This window comes from Lissotriton vulgaris, chromosome 5 (assembly GCF_964263255.1).
Source record: "Lissotriton vulgaris chromosome 5, aLisVul1.2, whole genome shotgun sequence".
Lineage (NCBI taxonomy): Eukaryota > Metazoa > Chordata > Amphibia > Caudata > Salamandridae > Lissotriton > Lissotriton vulgaris.
This window is the reverse complement of record NC_141693.1, coordinates 616470553-616488057: the sequence shown is the minus strand read 5'-3', so window position 1 is coordinate 616488057 and position 17505 is coordinate 616470553. Positions and strand designations below refer to the sequence as shown.

The following is a 17505-nucleotide window of genomic DNA, read 5'->3' as shown; positions in this document are numbered from 1 at the left end:
GAAAGAGTTGTTACTCAAAAATGCCTCGGTGTCCTGAGGACACAACTCAATTGATTTCAAACAGTTTTCCAGAAGTCACCCAGAGATATCGGCAGAAGAATTCAGTTCCATCAAAAATATGTAATTATGATGCGGTCAAAGAAAAACAACATCCTAGTAAAGACGTTGTAACGCCTACGGCTATGATAAGCCGATAACTGTGAAGTGTTACAATTGCAGCAGCATCATTTGTGTGGACGTGTCCACACAGATGATGCTGCTGCAATTGTAACACAGTATCACAATCTTGCCTTTACTGTAGATGTAGATCAGTAGATTGGCTTTTAAAGGTATAAAGAAATAGGCAGATGGTTTGCAACCATGCAGGATTTTATCATTAAGAGACACCTTCAAGTGTTTTGAGAATTGTTCCGAATGGTCAGAGTGTTATGAGAGAAGATGAAGCCCATTTTAAGGGAGTTATTGCAGGCCCTATGATATTGGTCCACTGTGAGTGCTTCAAGGGGCTTTCTTAAACATATTTCTTTAAAGTTTTTTCCTGTCATTCTTTGGTATGGGTCACAAGATTTTTAAAGAAGTCTGGCCTTGTGTCCGAAATCAATTAAAGTAGCAGATTTTGGGGTGAACCATAGTAATAATAATGGTTACAGAGCGAAGACGGGAAGTGTAAGTCCGTTGCTGTTTAAATGAATGTGCAGAGACCGAATATCAAGTAAAAAATGTGGAATTGCACAAATATCATGTCACAAATAACGTGGTTCAGGAATATCGACAGACAAATTCTCATGGTCAAGAATATCGATTTTAGGTAAGTAATATTGATTAAAAAAATATTGAAGTGGTTAATATCGTTTGCAAAAATATAGTTCTTAAAAATATCCATTTTTTTATTAATGTTATATATTTTAGTATATATTTTAGAAGTATGTGATGTATGGTTTTTTTGAATTCTTTATATTTTTATGTGTTGAAATTGTAGTAATTATTAGTTTTTTTAATTTGAATTATGCATTTTTATTTCCTTATTGGGTTGTGGGTTTACAGGGAAATAGTGAGGGAAGTAATTTAATTATATTACACTTATTGAATAATTTTTATTTAATAATATTTGTTTAATTGAGATGTTATAGTGTTAAATGTGTAAAACTATTAATTATTCAATAGTTAATTAATTTTAATTAATTTGGGGTTAATTATGGTAATTGTGAAATTAATTTTAGGTGTGTGTTGTGGTGCTTATAGGTGTAAATGGTGGGAAGTAATTTATTATTTATTTATGAATTATTAGTTGGTAATTAATTTAAATTAATTGGTAATTACTTATGGTAATTGTGTAATTCATTTTAAGTGTGCGTTGTGGTGCTTCTTGGTGTAAATGGTGGGAAGGGTGTGAAGTAATTTATTTTTTATTGATGAATTATTAATTAGTTAATTATTTTAATTAATTAGTAATTAATTATGGTAATTGTGTAATTTTGGCTGTGTGTTATGGATATTATAGTGTTAAAGAATGTGTATTCAATTAATGTTTATTTTTCACTGATATAAAATTTGTTATTTATTATGTTAATTATGGAAATACATTTAAATAAAAATGTTGACTTTTTTTATTGGTGTGGTGTTATAGGGTATTAAATAAAATTAATACATTTATGTTTCAAATAATGTGTTGGTTTGTTAATATTTGCTCCTTTTAAATAAATATTGTTTATAAATGTATTTATTAATTTATTTTATATAATATTTGTACCTTTTTGTTACATGTAAATATTATAATATGTGTTCTTTTTATATGTTCAATATATTTAATCGTATCTTTTTTAAATATTGTTTATTGTTAAGATTATTGAATTTTTTTCAATTGTTTAAATGTTATTAATAATTTTTGTTTCTCTGCTATCCAACACTTTCCCAACTGTTGCACTCACTGGAGTGGGAATAGTAATTTGTACCCCTCCGCTATCCAGTATTTTCCCTACTGTTGCACTCACTGGAGTGGGAGGAGTAATTTTTACCCCACCGCTATCCAACACTTTCCCTATTGTTGTACTCTTTGGAGTGGGAATAGTGATTTTTGCCCCTCCTCTATCTAGCACTTTCCCTACTGTTGCACCCACTGGAGTGGGAATAGTACATTTTACCCTTCCACTATCCAACATTTTCCCTACTGTTGCACTCTCTGGAGTTGGAATAGTAAATTTAATTCTTCTGCTATCCAGCACTTTCCCCACTGTTGCACTTTTTGGAGTGGGAATAGTACTTTTTATCCCTCCGCTATCCAACACTTTCCCTACTGTTGCACTCACTAGAGTTGCAATAGTAAATGTAATTATTCCGCTATCCAACATTATCCCTACTGTTGTATTTTTCGCATTGCGAAATGCATGTTTGAATTGATTTAATAGTTTAATGTTTTAATTAATTATAGAATGTTTTTTACATTTTAAATTATTGATACATGCATATATTTTATTTTGATATAATTTAAGTTTAAAAATTAAATAAAGATAATAGTTACATTATTTTAAAGTAAAGTAAATATATTTATATGTAAAAATCATGTATGTTTATATTTTAAATTAAATTTCTTTTTTATTTATTTAAAATGTATATTAAAGTAAAAAAAGTTAAAGATAATGTTAATAATGTATATATTTTATATATATTTTATTTATATTTTATATCAATATTTTTTACATCTATATTTTTAACTTTGATATTTTTGATTCAATATTTTTGTACTTACATGTTTAAGTATAGGCAGTTGATATTTCTGCATCTATATTTTTGCTGTTGATATTTTGTCAGTGAACCTTAAATGAATATTTATGATACATAGTCGTCATTGCAAGTTTTTTCAGGCAGAACAGAAGTACTGAACTGTGGGGAAAAAAGGAGGTGTAAGGAGCCTTTTTAATCCCCTCTGGCAGGAGAGCCAAGTTGTGTTATGGCAGTCAGCGTTAGACTAAGGTTTCTCACCTTTGAGAAGTTGGGGCCCCATGAGGATGGCGGGTAGACTTCAGTCTGCTTGCCACCCTAGCGGCGCTGGGACTGGCCGCCAGGGGTGTGGCGGTCCCACACCGCCAATTGGGATGCGACCCCCACCCTGGCAGTCACATCCCAGATCTTTAACATTGCCAAAGAGGCATGTTGTACATTGCTATGCACAACATGATAGGCATCACGCGGTGCCTGCCACCTTGAGCATGGCAATGTAGGGGGGTACCATAGGTACCCTCCAAGTGCTGACCCCCAGCCCCACCACACCCCCTAGGGCACGCAATGGGCCCCCAAAGCAATTCCTGCCAGCCCTTCCAAGGCGGCATTGACGCCATGGAAAGGCCTGAACTGCCATGCATCATAACATGGATGGCGGTGCCTTCCAGGCACCGCCACCATATTATGCCCTAGTTCCGCCCGGCCGGCAATCGTGACGATTGCTGACCGGTGGAAAAGTGGCGAACTGACTTTCCGTCCACCACGGTACCCCCGCCATGGTAATATGGCGGGGGTAAATGTGGTTGTGATGGCCGGCGAATCGCCACTGCCGGCCGGGCGGTGGCGATCTATGCAAAGGATCTTGGACATGCAGGAAACGACCATCACAGTGAAATGTAGTTATATATTAAAACCTAAAGTCCAAGCAAAAGTAAATATAAAAAAATGTAAAAGTGTTTTAAATATTTGAATGACATGGTTACCTTCTGAAATTTCAGTGGTCAGTAAATAAAATTGCCTAACAACATGTAAAACTTAGAATTAAATTACCGTACTAAAAATGTCTCTTTGATGTTCCAAATCATATACGTTTTTTTGTTGAGCAAACAAAAGGCAAAATAGAGAAAACAATATATAGTATGTTTCGAAGTACAAGTGCCCACTCGAGTGCTACAGTGAATCACAGTCCTTGGTTGGGCTGTCTGAGTGGGGCATAGGGCAATCATGGGTAAATCTCTTAAAAAATAGATTTTGTACACGACCAGAGTCTGTGGGATTACTCTTAACTCCGTTAGTTAGCTAAGGAAGACCTCCTTCAGTCTGTCTGAGCTGGGTTCATTTCATCTTGCAGCAAAGACTGGAACTGCTAATACTTCGGGTTTAGTAGGGGGTACAATCAGCTGGTTTTAAACAGCTGTTGTAATTATGCGAATGTGGCGAAATCACGGTGCCACATAGTTGTGATGTCTGGCACACTACTGTTGGTGTCCATGTGGGGTCTTCTCTTTTTTCTGATTGGTGCCTTAATCAACTAAATCAGACCTTTGAGGAGTCTCTCCCAGAGAGACCTGTGGGATCTTCTCCACAGCATCCTTTACAGGCTGCTGGGCACTGGTTGCCTGATGATCATTGCGATTTTCTAGTGATCACGTAGTAGATGGGCAGATAAGCCCCGGAAGCAGTTGTCAGCCATACAGGGACTCTTGGCAAATACACAAGCTCTTCATCTAAGAAGAATGTAAACTAAATCAAACATGTTTGTTGCAGTTTGTCATTTAAAGGGAGAAGCTAACCATGGATTAGTGAGAAATTAAAAGTCTTTAGTTTAACTAGAATTGATTTTCTTTGGTATTGTGCCCCCTAAACACTTTCACAGTGTAGGTTTTGTGGTATATCATGAGATTTCCCTTCGAATCATAACATTTCATACCTCGCATCTCATGGCTCAATGACAGCTACTGACGGGCTCTGTACCTTCGTATCCCCCATAGTTTTCTGCATGTGCTCCGTTCTGGTACTTTGTTTGTCCATTGAGGCCACCACCCACTCCATTCCTGTAGTCATCTTAACAGATATGTTAACATGTTCAGCAACATCGGTTGTAGCCTCTGGGGCAGTATGTCGGACACTGACAGAGTCGAGAAGTGTTTTCTGTTCAGATGTAAGGTATTTTTTCTGGATGGGCCCACCACCTGCACCTGTTTTGCTTTCTTCCCTCCCATGGTTTATAAAGGCGGTGAAGTCTGGGTGGCGATCAATCAGTCACTCTTTCTCTTGTCCCACTCATCTGGGGAATGACTTATTGGCATCCCAGATGATTACTACTGGGGTCCTCAGGTAATCCGGTGATCTCCTGGCTGTCCCCCTAGCCCTCAACGTAGCTATGGGTATTGTTGTTCTTAGGCTGGAGTGAGTTTACATACAAGTCTCCAACAAACCTGTTCTCTCCCCTTCTCTTTTTGTATGCACTCTGACGAGAGTGCAGAGAACAAGCATTGCCAAAGCCAATAGGTCTCACCTATTCGCTTTGGCAGTCGGTGGGGTGGAGGTAAGGAACATGAAGGCATGTGCATTAAGCTTCTTCCCTGCCCTTGTGTTAATCATGACTCAACCCCACACACATGCAGCATAGCTTGACTGAAGGCAAGGCGTGGCCATCTTGGACTAGTATTGCATTGCAATGGTATGTATCCCTATGCGTAGCAAACAGGGTTTCTGCAAAGCATGTTGCTGGACATTGAACTGAACTCTCCTGCTCAAGATTGATACTTTCTACATAAAGTCAAACTTATACTTCAGAAATAAACATGAATGCAGGCTAGGTGAGTTTTTCTGCGTTTAAATTTACCAAACACTTTGGAAGTGTCATTTGCATAAGGTGAGTACAACATTTGCCTGAAACACCCTTATCGGGCAACACAGGAAGAGTGCTTAGAGTTCTTTTGCGGAGGCCGCTCGGTGGGAGAGAAGGTGGAGCCCTGACCCTGACTGCTGCAGTAGTGGCTGGCATGGATCGGGAGTAGCGGGGCAGGGGGGGATGGTGATGTAAATAAACATACCTTCTCGCCACTGTCCCGCACGTCGTCTCAGTCTCTCTTCTGCGGGGCCGGAACAGGATGCAGCCAGGATCCCTCCCCTAAGCCAAACAGTCATTGCCCACTTGGAGTGGGCAAACCACTCCTATCCTGTTATGAGAGCAGACCAGCTCACCCTACCAGCAAAGCGGCGCAGCAGGAACAAATGCAATGATAATAACTTTGAGTTATTACCTTTGCAGCAGTGGGGCGACGCTGGACTGCTGTGCTTTGACTGTCCCACGACCTCTGCTTCTTCTTCGGGAGATGGCACCGCATCCTGTGCAGTTGCCTGCGGGGGGCCTTGATTTTACTTCTGGACATTTACGGCAGCACTACACCCATCAGCTTCATGAAGGTGAAGAGAGGGGAGAGGGGGCTAGCCTACAAGATCAACTAAGCGCTGCCACCTACCAGTTAGGAAGCACAAACTGCTAGGGGATGTGACTACCACAGACCAAAGGTTTTCATGCCAGAGAAACTAAAGTTGCATATTATCTAAGTAGACCAGCTTTTTGAGAACCTGCATAGTTCCTGCTCCACTGGTTGTGAGAGCTGCAACATGCAACAACAAAAGGATGGATGCAGCCTTTTACTGAAGGAGAGGTGGTGGGGACGGACAACAACAAAATGATGGAGGAAGAGTGAGTGGGTGGGGGGAAGCAACAACAGGACACCAACGCAGTGAGGGCTAGTGGGGGCAAGCAACACTGAAGAATGAGGGAAAAGAAAGGGCGGGCACTGAGGGAGGAGAAATACACAACACGACAGATAAATATGACCCCCTCTAATAGAGTACTTAAACCGAAAGAAAAAAATTTGCCTAACACAAAACGCAGTGGAGGGACACAAGTAATGCGTCCATGCTCCAGGCAAGCGACAAACACACGGAAAAGGAGGGAAGCCTGGTGCATCTGGCCAATAAATCGCAAGGAAATGAGAGTGAAGCGAATCACTAGTAAGTAATGAGTGGGCTCCAAGCCCACTGACAGAACAAAATGTCTTGAAGATACAGCACATGCGTGGTTTAGGCAAGACCTAAAAAGCGCACAACTAAACATGGAGAGCACATATGGCCCTTACCTACTCATGTATGATGCATTTAGCCCTCAGTGTATATGCTGTGTCAAGGCATTTGTTCAGTTTCCTTCAAGTTGTTGATTCTTAGGGAGTACATTATGGAAGTTAGCTTCTTTTTGTCCAAGGTGCTTGTATGTATACACCGTGGGACACTATGTGCCATTAAATTAAGATATATTTTTGTCTCAACACCTTGAAAGGGTTAACACCCATACATCTGGAAGCTCGATCGGAGTGGGCCCAAACTAGATAAAGCATACTGTAAACAGTATAATATATGATTTCATAGTGAACATACACATAGCATGCCTTACATGATTTTTTTCTACACATTCTTGTGCAGGGTCACAAAGTTTTTCTGTGAGTCCGTCCCCTGTGCAGCCAGCTACAAAGTCTGCTTAGTCATGGTCCCCTCTTCATGCCTCTTCCTTCTACCTCCAGACACTTCCTGTTTCTATATCTCACTCTGTGAGGTTTTTCGTCCTTACTTAATCTCTTTGACACTGTTTTCTTATTTCCCCTTCTACTTTCTTGCTCCTTTTCTCTTGTTCTGGGTCACAGTCTGGCGATGAAACCGAAGTCAATGTCACTCAGAACGAGTGCCGGTGTCGTCACCTGTGACTACTGGCACCCGCCCGGAAGTGCTGGCAACAAACAACAGCCACGCATTACCGTCAAGCTTGAGAGACGACCTGAAATCTCAGTGAAAGCACACTTGTTGTTTAGCTTGTTAAAAATCCGCACTTTGAGTTTATCAATTGAATATTTTACAACGTGCCAGCGCTCCCGGTAGTGTGACTAGACCTTTACAGTTTTAGATTGTTTGTTGTTAAGCTGTTAAAAGGAGCCGTTATTTCTTGCATGGTAACAGTAGCACACTGTTTTGAATAATGGCTTGTACGAAAAGTAATTTCACTCGTTTCAGAAAGAAAATATTTCTGTCTTATCCAAACTGGGTATAACCAGGCCTGCAAAATCATTTTAAATGCAACCCATGTGGAAGTTCATTTTAAGAACCGATGCCCTGCGATTTAACCGAAATACACAACAATTTGCTTTGAAATGAAAATGACTGTTTTCTCTCTTGCTGTTTAATTTGTCTTTTCATTTGGCCTTTCATTCGCTGCAAAATTGCAGTGGAATCTGCTGGTGACGTAGCATCACAGCAGAACTAACTTGCTCCCTACGTCCAGATCCGAAGACGTCACCACTTTATGTATGAAGCATTCACAACATTCACAATATATGTATATATATATATATATATCTACATACGGAGTGTGGAGTGGAGAAATAAAACATCTTGCCAATATATCCTTGGGTGTCCGTTACTCAAGAGGAGGTCTCGAGGGTGTGTAGAATTGCTATATATATATGCAACAGGATGATCAGCACCCACTATATCCAATTTCAATTTTGCTTCAAGATTAGTCTTTCACATTTAGGTAAGTCACAAATGGTTTCATGATGACGTATTTTTAAGTTTTCAAATTCTTTATTCTTTTCAAAGAATAAGTCTTCCAAGAGTAGCCAACGTGTTTCGTCCCGTCTCGGGACTTCTTCAGGACTTGGTCACATACAATGGATTCCTATCTGTGATGTATCATCTGTTGTAAACCAATTCATGGAATTTATTGGTAGTCTTTTTAAAGATGATGGTTGTCAATCCAACAATTTCAATGGGATTCATCAGAAGTGATTCAAGCCAACGTCGGCCACCACATCTAGTGCTTGCGGCAATCAATGGAATCGAGCTGTCTCCGCGCAAAGTTCCGTATTCAGTGTCAAAATGTTTGAATTGGTTTACAACAGATGATGCATCACAGATTTGTATATTTTAACATGGACTATGTGTGAAAGCCCATTGAAGGGCTGGAACATATTGAGTGAACCTACTATGTCCAGAATGCACTCAGGATGATTTGATTGTGGAAGCTCATGGGAGCCAATGATTTGAATAAATTCAAGTGTGAAAAACATAGTAGTCACGTGAATAATTAGCCGCATGCACCTGTGAACAAGATGAATTAATCAAAACGCGACGGGGAGGCGCATGCTGTTCCGTGTTTTGAATTTATTTAAGAAGATTGCTACTGGTCGAGGAGTGCATCTCATCCTTCTTGGGGCTGATAAGGAGTTTGTTTTGATATATATATATATATATATATATATATATATATATATATATATATATATATATATATATATATATATATCTCATTCACAAAACTGCCCAAACAGTGAAGACGCCACACAGCAGAGAGTTGAACGCCTTTAATGAAAGGCTGTAGCTTGGCAGGGCAACAATCTCGCTTCACAGTTCGTCAGAAGCCCAACGCGTTTCAAGCAACGTGGTGCTCTTGTTCACGGGCAAAGCGGCAGAGATGACTGCTGGCGATCAATCAGGAACAGCTGATGTGCAAAATAGTCCCGCCTATGTAGGCGTGTGCATGCGGAGCATGCCGGTATTTTGAGTTCCTGTTGTTTTTCCCCAGTGAGCGCCTTGTCATCACTCATATTGTTTGTTTTGATATATATATATATATATATCTATACACCTATATATCTATATCTATATATTTGACAGTTAGATAATATATATTAGGTTTATATATCTCCAAATCCATAAAAACTTCTCGGGTCGCCCTGATGGTCTGGGTGTCTGGAGAGACCCCAGAGCTGAAAGGAAGGTGTTAAAATGCTTCTTCTCTCTATAGGTGGTCAAAGTGAGTGAATGGGGGGGGGGGGGGAGCTGTCCCGTGCTGACGTAAACAAAGCCTCTTCCCTCCTCCTAAGGTGCTGCAGTGATTTATTTTTCTTCCTCTTGCTGCAGTGGTAATCTCTTGTTTGACTCCTCACCCATTGTGTCGAGGAGACTGCAACTTGTGTCTGGTTGTTACTGGGCTGCTCTATTCCCGTCTGTAATCTGCCATTAATATGGCATATTTTCTGCAGTCACAGTGGAGAAGGCCTTGCCAGGCCAACCTCACAGCCTGCCCTTATTTTATGTTATGAAATCTTTAAAGCGCGCGATTACCAGAGGTTTCTTGGCACTACCGCTTTTCCGACATGTCGACCAGGCGGAAAAGGGTTCAATATAGTGGTGGTGTCTTTCAGACAGCGCCAGCCATATTAGTATGTGCCTTTGTGAATGCCTTTGGTCCAGCTGAGCAAAAAGAAGCTAAATTGCACTCACTGTATTGGCCGGCAACTTCTGAATTGGCCTCAAAGGCCAGGAGTTCGGCCAGTTGAAGGTCCTAAAAGGCTGAGTTAAGGATTCCCAAGGCAATTCGAGCAGAAAAAGCTGCCACACCCACACTCTCCTCTTGGCTGCAACAGAAAGAGCGACTAGGAAAGGGTTTAAGGCAGAACGTGCAGTAATAATTTGTAACAAGAAATCAACTACAAGTCGGCTTGAATACCTTTGGAGATGTGAAGGTTGCTGTAGGCGGTGAGTCTTGTTAATCCTAACAGCATGGCCACTGTGGATAAGAAAAGATACAGCGGTAGCTGCAAAGCAGACATGGCACTCGCAACCTGGATTAAGCCTAGATAGCAATAAGAAGACAGAAAAAATGGTAGCAAGGGAAGCCTAGAACCTGCAATGCTCAACTCCGGAAATGATCATATTCAGTGTACAACATCATTCTGTGAATGTGCTATTGGGCCTCTTTCGTCTGCGAGTGGTGGCTGTGAATTATGGGGCTTATGATAACAAACAGTGGCCTGTTATCTTCAACAAAATCATAGTGTAATAGTAACTCGTATATAATTCTTTCACAAGAAAATCAACAAATACTCTCAACTTAGGAGCTGATGTTGCAGGCTAGCTCTTAGATATCATTCTCCCCTTACAATAATCAGTTGATGGCACACAATCTCCCTACAGGCTGCCAAACCATGGTACTCCCTTCCTGAAAAACATAAGAGACCCTGACAATCACCAGGAATTCGGATGAATAGTTAAGAACTGGTTATTCCCAACCTAACCCTTATTGACAACCTGAGGCGCCATCTTCATGAAGATAGGATACAGAAAGTGAAACCCGGCCGTTATGTACTCTTGACAGAAGTTCGATCGGACTTGACAAACTCCTTATGGAAGCATGAAATCAAACCTATCGGTAGATAGACCCTAGGCCACCTTTCGTGCTTATGAAAAACATATAGTACAAATATTGGCTCCAAGGCAAAAAATGCAGTGAGTGCAATTTCGCCAAAAATCATCCCCTTATTTGCTGTAACCCCCAGATGGAGAATTGACGTTGGTTTACAACTGTGAACTATCCCCTCTCTTTCGCTCCTTTCATACTATCGAATGATCCCTCGCGTGCCCAGCATCCTCTATAAGCCCTATTCTCCCTGTGCTTATTCTACACTGCCACAGGCTCCTTTGCCTTTGTTTTCTATTATGTATGTCTGTGAAGTGATTCCAACGCGTTCCATAGACCACAACATCTTTTTTCCTTAAACCCAATAATACAGTATCTCTTCAGGCCCTCCTTTCATCCCACCTATCATTTGATGATGCCAGAGATCCCCAAATGTTGCCATCTAACTCATATTAACTGAATTTACCACAAAAGAAACTGAAGTAAATTCATTAAAAGGTTTCCCAGAAGTGAAACTAATAACCAGTTAACCTCTGGCTTTTACCACTAAACTGGGTTGTAACTTGCCTAAAGTGCTTCGATGCATTTTCAAGGGTCGCAAGTACTCTACAAGATATAATTACAAGACAATACCTTACATCAACTGTTGGTTATAGCGCCATAAAACACCACAAAATACAGGGGCCAGTGCTGTAAAAAAACTTGGTTTTAAATATTACAGCTATAATTTTATTTCCATGAACCTCCTTAAAATATTTCTTGGTCCTACTCAGATTGTTTATTGTATTCCAATCTAGAAATCTTTGTAGTTCTTGCTGAAGCCGAGTAGCCCCTTTTCCGATATGGTCAGTGCCCTTTTAGTCACTTGGGATTTCCGAATCTGTGATTTTGTATTTTTTCTCCAGACCAAACTTAACTGGTAACCTGCCAATTCTGCAACAACTGAAGCTGGCCTTTCCGGCGCACTTCTTCCCGTCTTCCCGTCTTTGATTTTGGTTTTGTTTCCTTTTTGCAGTATTTTGCTGTAACTGTGGTTAAAATGCCCTCTCCCAGCACTTGGCTTCACTTTCTGTTCCTTATTTTGATGGAGCACACACATCTATAGATATATATATCTCGTGTATGTCAGATCCTCGGGTGTTGTTTTCGGACTGCTGGAGGCAACGGCGGTGAGGATCTGCCGGACTCCTGATCAAGTCAACTTGGAGATGCTGAACGTTGGAGCAGGATGCAGGCAGAAACCATGACTGTCAACTGCTGGTTAACTAATGAGTCTGATCTGGGATTTACGTTGGAGATGTGCAATTGCAGGTCATGTTGGCTGTCGCTTCAACATGCAGGCGCTGTTCCTGTGTTAGAGGTGGACACATTCAGAACCTAGTCGCACTCCAGCCTCCATTTGCAGATGAAGTTTACAGTGAAGGTTTGACCCTTATTTTATGATGTTAAATTTATGGATGTCACCTGTCCGAGATTCATGCAAGTAGTTGTACTATAGCTCATTTATTCAGGAGTATAAACTTTTCCCCAAAGTGACCCACATTTTGTTTGCGGTTGAAAATTCTTTATTTGGGCAGAGAATTGTTGTTCCCCTTTGGGAATCCTATTTGCTTTGTTCTATAGAGAGCCTCATCCTGAATCGTTTGATTCGGCTCAAGGAAAAGTTGGCAGCTCATGGAACCTTTTCTCCTTTACCTCTGGGGATTATATTTGCTGATGGCAGCCTGATTGGGTAACGCATTTCTTCACACTGGGTTGCTGGTGCTTTCATGTGTGCTGCTGAGCAGGCTTTATCTGGGATAGAACATGTCCATTCCCATGCTGTCGTGTTACGCATTTGAATATTTATATACCTTGATCTCTGGTCTGAGCTTGCTTGGACTTTACATGAGGCTTTCCCATGCAGTGGAGGATGCCACGACCACTTCTGAAGCTGTGGTGCTCAACCCATCCTTTGTTGGTTGATCTGATTTGAGAATTTGTCTGTGGCTACATCCAGGCACTCTCGAGCATTTCCAACGGGGGTATTTTCAAGAGTCCCGTCAGTGATTTTTGTGGTAATCCAAATTCTCTCGCTTCTGCCCGTTGCTTCTTCGGCTCAGCTTTTCCTACAGTCTTCCCCTGTGTGTTTTAGATATCTCTGTTTCTCTTGTATGCATATCTTCTTCCAAGAGGCTCTAATCGTTGCAAAAAATGCCCCCATTAAGATCCCCACGGTGCCAAATCTTGCATTTGCTCCTATATTTTATTTAATGTAAGCTTCTCCCGAGCTCTTAAACTTTATGCTGTTGTAAAACCTGAATTGCTCGATTGCTTTTTCTTCATTTCACAACTGTTTTTTTTCAGATTGATTGCCGTTTTTTTCTATATTTTTTAATTTTAAAAACATATTCTTCTATGGAAGATCTCACCCTAAGTAAGTGTGCTCCCCTTCAGTCTTACAGATCGTCATTCAACCAAGTGGAATGCTGGTCTCCATTTGCCAATGTTACTTCTCTCTAATATGCATAAAACCTACCTCCCACAATGCATTGTTAGACTTTCGATAGCAGAACATTGATAAACTTAGGATGTAAGCTCAAAAAGAAGCGAACACAATAATTGAACTGGGGATCAAGGTGTCCTGTAGTCAAACAGTTGTAGGGAGCTTATTATAAGCTGGGCCACTGCAATTATGTGGCAGGGGAGGACAAAGTTATGCTCCAGGGTTTGACTACATTTTGCTGCAAGAAAAGGTCCATTATGCACCACAACGCAGCACACTTTGAGATTGCATAGCCTCTATATTTTGTCATTTTGTATTCATGTTAACTCTATCTGGGCACAGAGTTCACCTCACTATTACCAATGTGTCACTCAAATACAGGAATAAGCAAAATAAATGTCTCCAATCAATCTTTGCGAAGGAGCTTCCACTTTGAGGCAGCAGTATTACCACGTTTTTAGTAACTTTATAGAGATAGTAACTTTTTTTGTCTGTTAAAATCCATACATTATGTATCAGTTTATGGATTATATGGCAAGTGTGGCAAATCCATAATTATATGGAAAAAGCTGCTGAATTACATAATTGCAGTGGCCTCGGTTAGAAGTTCTTCGGACTCTTTTATACATAGAAGTGGAGTACGGTGTGTTAGGAGCTCTCTGGCTGGCCAAGACAACATACTTTTGGAATCTAGTTTTTCTGAGTTTCTCTTACCTCACTATCAATGTTTTTTGGTGTGATATCGGCTTCCGTGGAAGGACACTCCATCCACAAAGTTCCATCCATACTGCAGCTATTCCTGCTATGTTGGGATCTATTCTCTCTGGGTTCCTCCTTTCCATTTTTTCGGGTACTCTTCTCTCCAGTACTTCGAGAGAACAATATGGCGGTGTAAATTGCTTTACAAATAGGAATTGTAACATAAGATCAAAGTTAGCAAATGAGCCATAATACCCAAAACAGATTTTCAAGGGCAGAGGTCTGACTTTTTTCTGCTGCTTTGATGTTGGTTGGCCTGTGATATCACTATGACTGGGTGAAGTGTGACCTGTGTGCCAAAGCCCGTACCGGGAATTATTTTAAGTGCCCCAGTCGCCCACCTGGTAACTTCACCTAATAACAAGGGTACTGGCAGCTCCAAGGGAAAAAGTTTCTGTCAAAAATTGCTAGTGGGACAATGAGGATCACCGTAGAAATTAAGAATTTGCAAGGTAATTTGGTAATTTCTAATTTTCTCCCAGCGTTTCAGATATATATCCTGTCTGTTTTCACCTTTGGGAGAAACTAAATGGATCTGCCGTGTTTGCACGTGTCCCGTACTCACAACGAACCCAGTAACTGCGGAAACTGTCCCATTTAAATTTCTTAGCCACTGGTAATCAAGACCACAGTATATATTTGGAAAATACAAGGTTTTATTGTTGCAGAGAAAACTCTTGATTTGCAGATCTTGCAAATAGGAACATTCCAAAACACAGAAGGGTCAACCAAAGAATGAAGAAAAAATATAGACTGGAAACATTCTGGAGAGAAAATGAATCAGGACATCTCGACACATTTGCTTGATCCTCTCTTAAGTACACTGAAAGTAGGCTTTTATCTTCTTCTTTGTTTCTAGTATAACTTAAAGCTGTTAGTTTTTGGCCCACATTATCTATTTTAGTAGGTCTTACAAATAAAGCTAGTCAGTGCGAAGTGGGGCAGTTGCAGGTGGCGGGCAAACTTAAGGGGAGCAGACTTTAAAATTACTTGAGCTGCATGGCCAATAGCAAAACAAAATGATAATCAACCACCGCACATTTGCTTTCTTGCTGAGAGCAATCAAAATATCAGATGTGTCCTGAGCACTTAATGGTCCTCTTGGAATTTCTGCGTTTGTGTCACAACTGGGCATGCAATAGGTTTGGGTCATGGTGGCAGAACTTCTGCAGCGGCGTGTCTAACCAGCGTTTCACATTTTGCGCGTGTTTCACGTTTTGGGAGAGATGCTCATTGTTTTGCCCGCTTTCTCATGGTGTGTATGGGATCTTTTCTTCTCTCCCCATGCTCAGATGACACAACTGATGAAAGCGGCAAGAAGCAACACCAAAGACGGCCTGGAGAAGACACGGATCGCCATGATGCGCAAGGTGCCCTTCCTTCATCGTAAAGAGACCGCAGGTAGGCATGCCGCCATTTCTCATTCACAGGTAGAGTTCAAAACATTCTGAAGTGTGAGAGTCTTGGGGACCCTCCAAGTCTTCTACTATGATAATCGCAAGGAGTAGAATATTGAGCATCAATTATTAATTGCAATATGATAATTGCATGTTCTAAGACATTAGATGCAGTGCTTAATTTGAGCCGGTAGTTCCCGGTACTCAGCACCGTCACCTAATCATCAACGCCAGTGCTTTTCATGAGCATCAGCTAAGGACACATGCATTTGTGGTAGGCACATTACGTCATTTGCCCAGAATCACAGGATGTTGATCCAAAGCCGAGACTTGAATCTGGTTCCCCAGCTGCAATGTCAGCAGCTTAGGCCATAAGGCCACATCCTCTTCCCATTTTCATGTAACTGAACCAGCTCCGAAGACGCCAGGTGCAGGCTGCCTCCCGACGAAAGCCCCAGCACGTACTTTTTTTTTACAAATTAACCACTGATTAGATGCATTGGAATATTTCTAAACATTTCTTGGGGCGGTTTGTGGTCAAAGCTCATTCAGGGGTCGGGTTTCCTACAAAAGCAGGGCGAATCTGGTTGGTGCAAATTAGGAACAATTGCTCTCTGATGTTTGTTTGACATGAGGAAAAAACTTCCTTATAAAGTGATGAGGAGGCCGAATTAAATAAGCAATATATGTGAACACAATATAGAAATACACCTATTACTCTCCAGACAATTACTTTCAAATAAATATGTAATATCATGAAGACAAAGTTTAATTTTTTGGAAAAACAGTGGGACACGTACGAAGACTTTCCTAGCTACGAAAAGATAATTCTTCCCTTTAGACACAGAAAAAAGCATATTTTGGTAATAACACCCAAAATGGGATGTAATTATGGATACCCTGGTGAGAAAAATGTAAAATAAATAGTGTCAAACTGCAGATGGAAGTGTAGTACCAACCACGAGGATCGTGTCAGATTGAATAGAACATGAGCAATGTATGGTAGTTGGTGTAGCCTACACCTCGGACAAATTATCTATTTGCACTGAGCGTCAGTGCCACAGTAGTCCAAGAGAAGCTTCAAAGATCTGATTGTTATAGTTATTGTTTTATGGAGTGCCAACATGGCCCAAAGTCGTTAGTGTGCTTTACAAGAAAAACACAAATTTAAAATAGAAAGGGAGGCAACCTCGAGAAAAACAATGAGAACTGTGTCTAAATAGCATAGAGTATGGGAAAGAAATAAAAAAGTATATATGCAAATAACCGGAAACACTTGTAATAAATAAATAAAATAAAAAATTGGAATGTGTTCCAGAATGGGATATGAATGCACAAAAAGGTAATTCTTGTGTGGCTGAAATCGGGGTCAGATAATATCTGTGAGAAGTCTACTGTGAGAAAGGAGCAGTAGGAAAGTAAAGCGGGGAGGGGTAGTAGTGAAGAAAGATTCAGGACACAATTCAATTAAAATACATGTGAGAGTGAGGGAGGCAAGTGGCCGAGAGCCATATAGGAGTAGTAGGAGTGAAGTAAAGCGGTAATCAGACAAGGATGTAAGCATCTGAAACTGTAAGGCACTTTTCTTCAATATTTTTCTCTTTTTGTGGCACTTTCTTTTTTTAAATATAATGAAAGACCTCCCACATGGAAGTATCTAAATTGCTGCACTTACATTTGCTGGGTTCAATCAATACAACACAGTAAGGCAATATAACCCACCATGTTGGAGACATCCAACATGCACAGCAGGTTGAACAATGTTTGTCTTCTGGTGTCTGCTGCTAAAATGCATTTCTTTGATGCTAATAAAGACAGTTTAAGGTATATGACCAAGACAGAATCCCAGATGGAAATAGTTAAGGATGTGAAACCAAGTA

At 40.6% G+C, this 17505-nt stretch overlaps 1 protein-coding gene across 5 annotated transcripts in view; it reads left to right on the top strand.

The window, feature by feature from the left end:
- The window catches only part of ARHGEF10L (Rho guanine nucleotide exchange factor 10 like), a 763679-nt gene that overhangs the window by 469327 nt on the left and 276847 nt on the right, over window positions 1–17505 (top strand). For all 5 annotated transcript variants that reach the window (XM_086922050.1, XM_086922049.1, XM_086922052.1 and 2 more), the window contains one exon: window positions 15521–15629. In XM_086922050.1, coding sequence (XP_086778176.1) covers window positions 15521–15629 — 109 coding nt within the window. The remainder of the gene's footprint in view (window positions 1–15520; window positions 15630–17505) is intronic.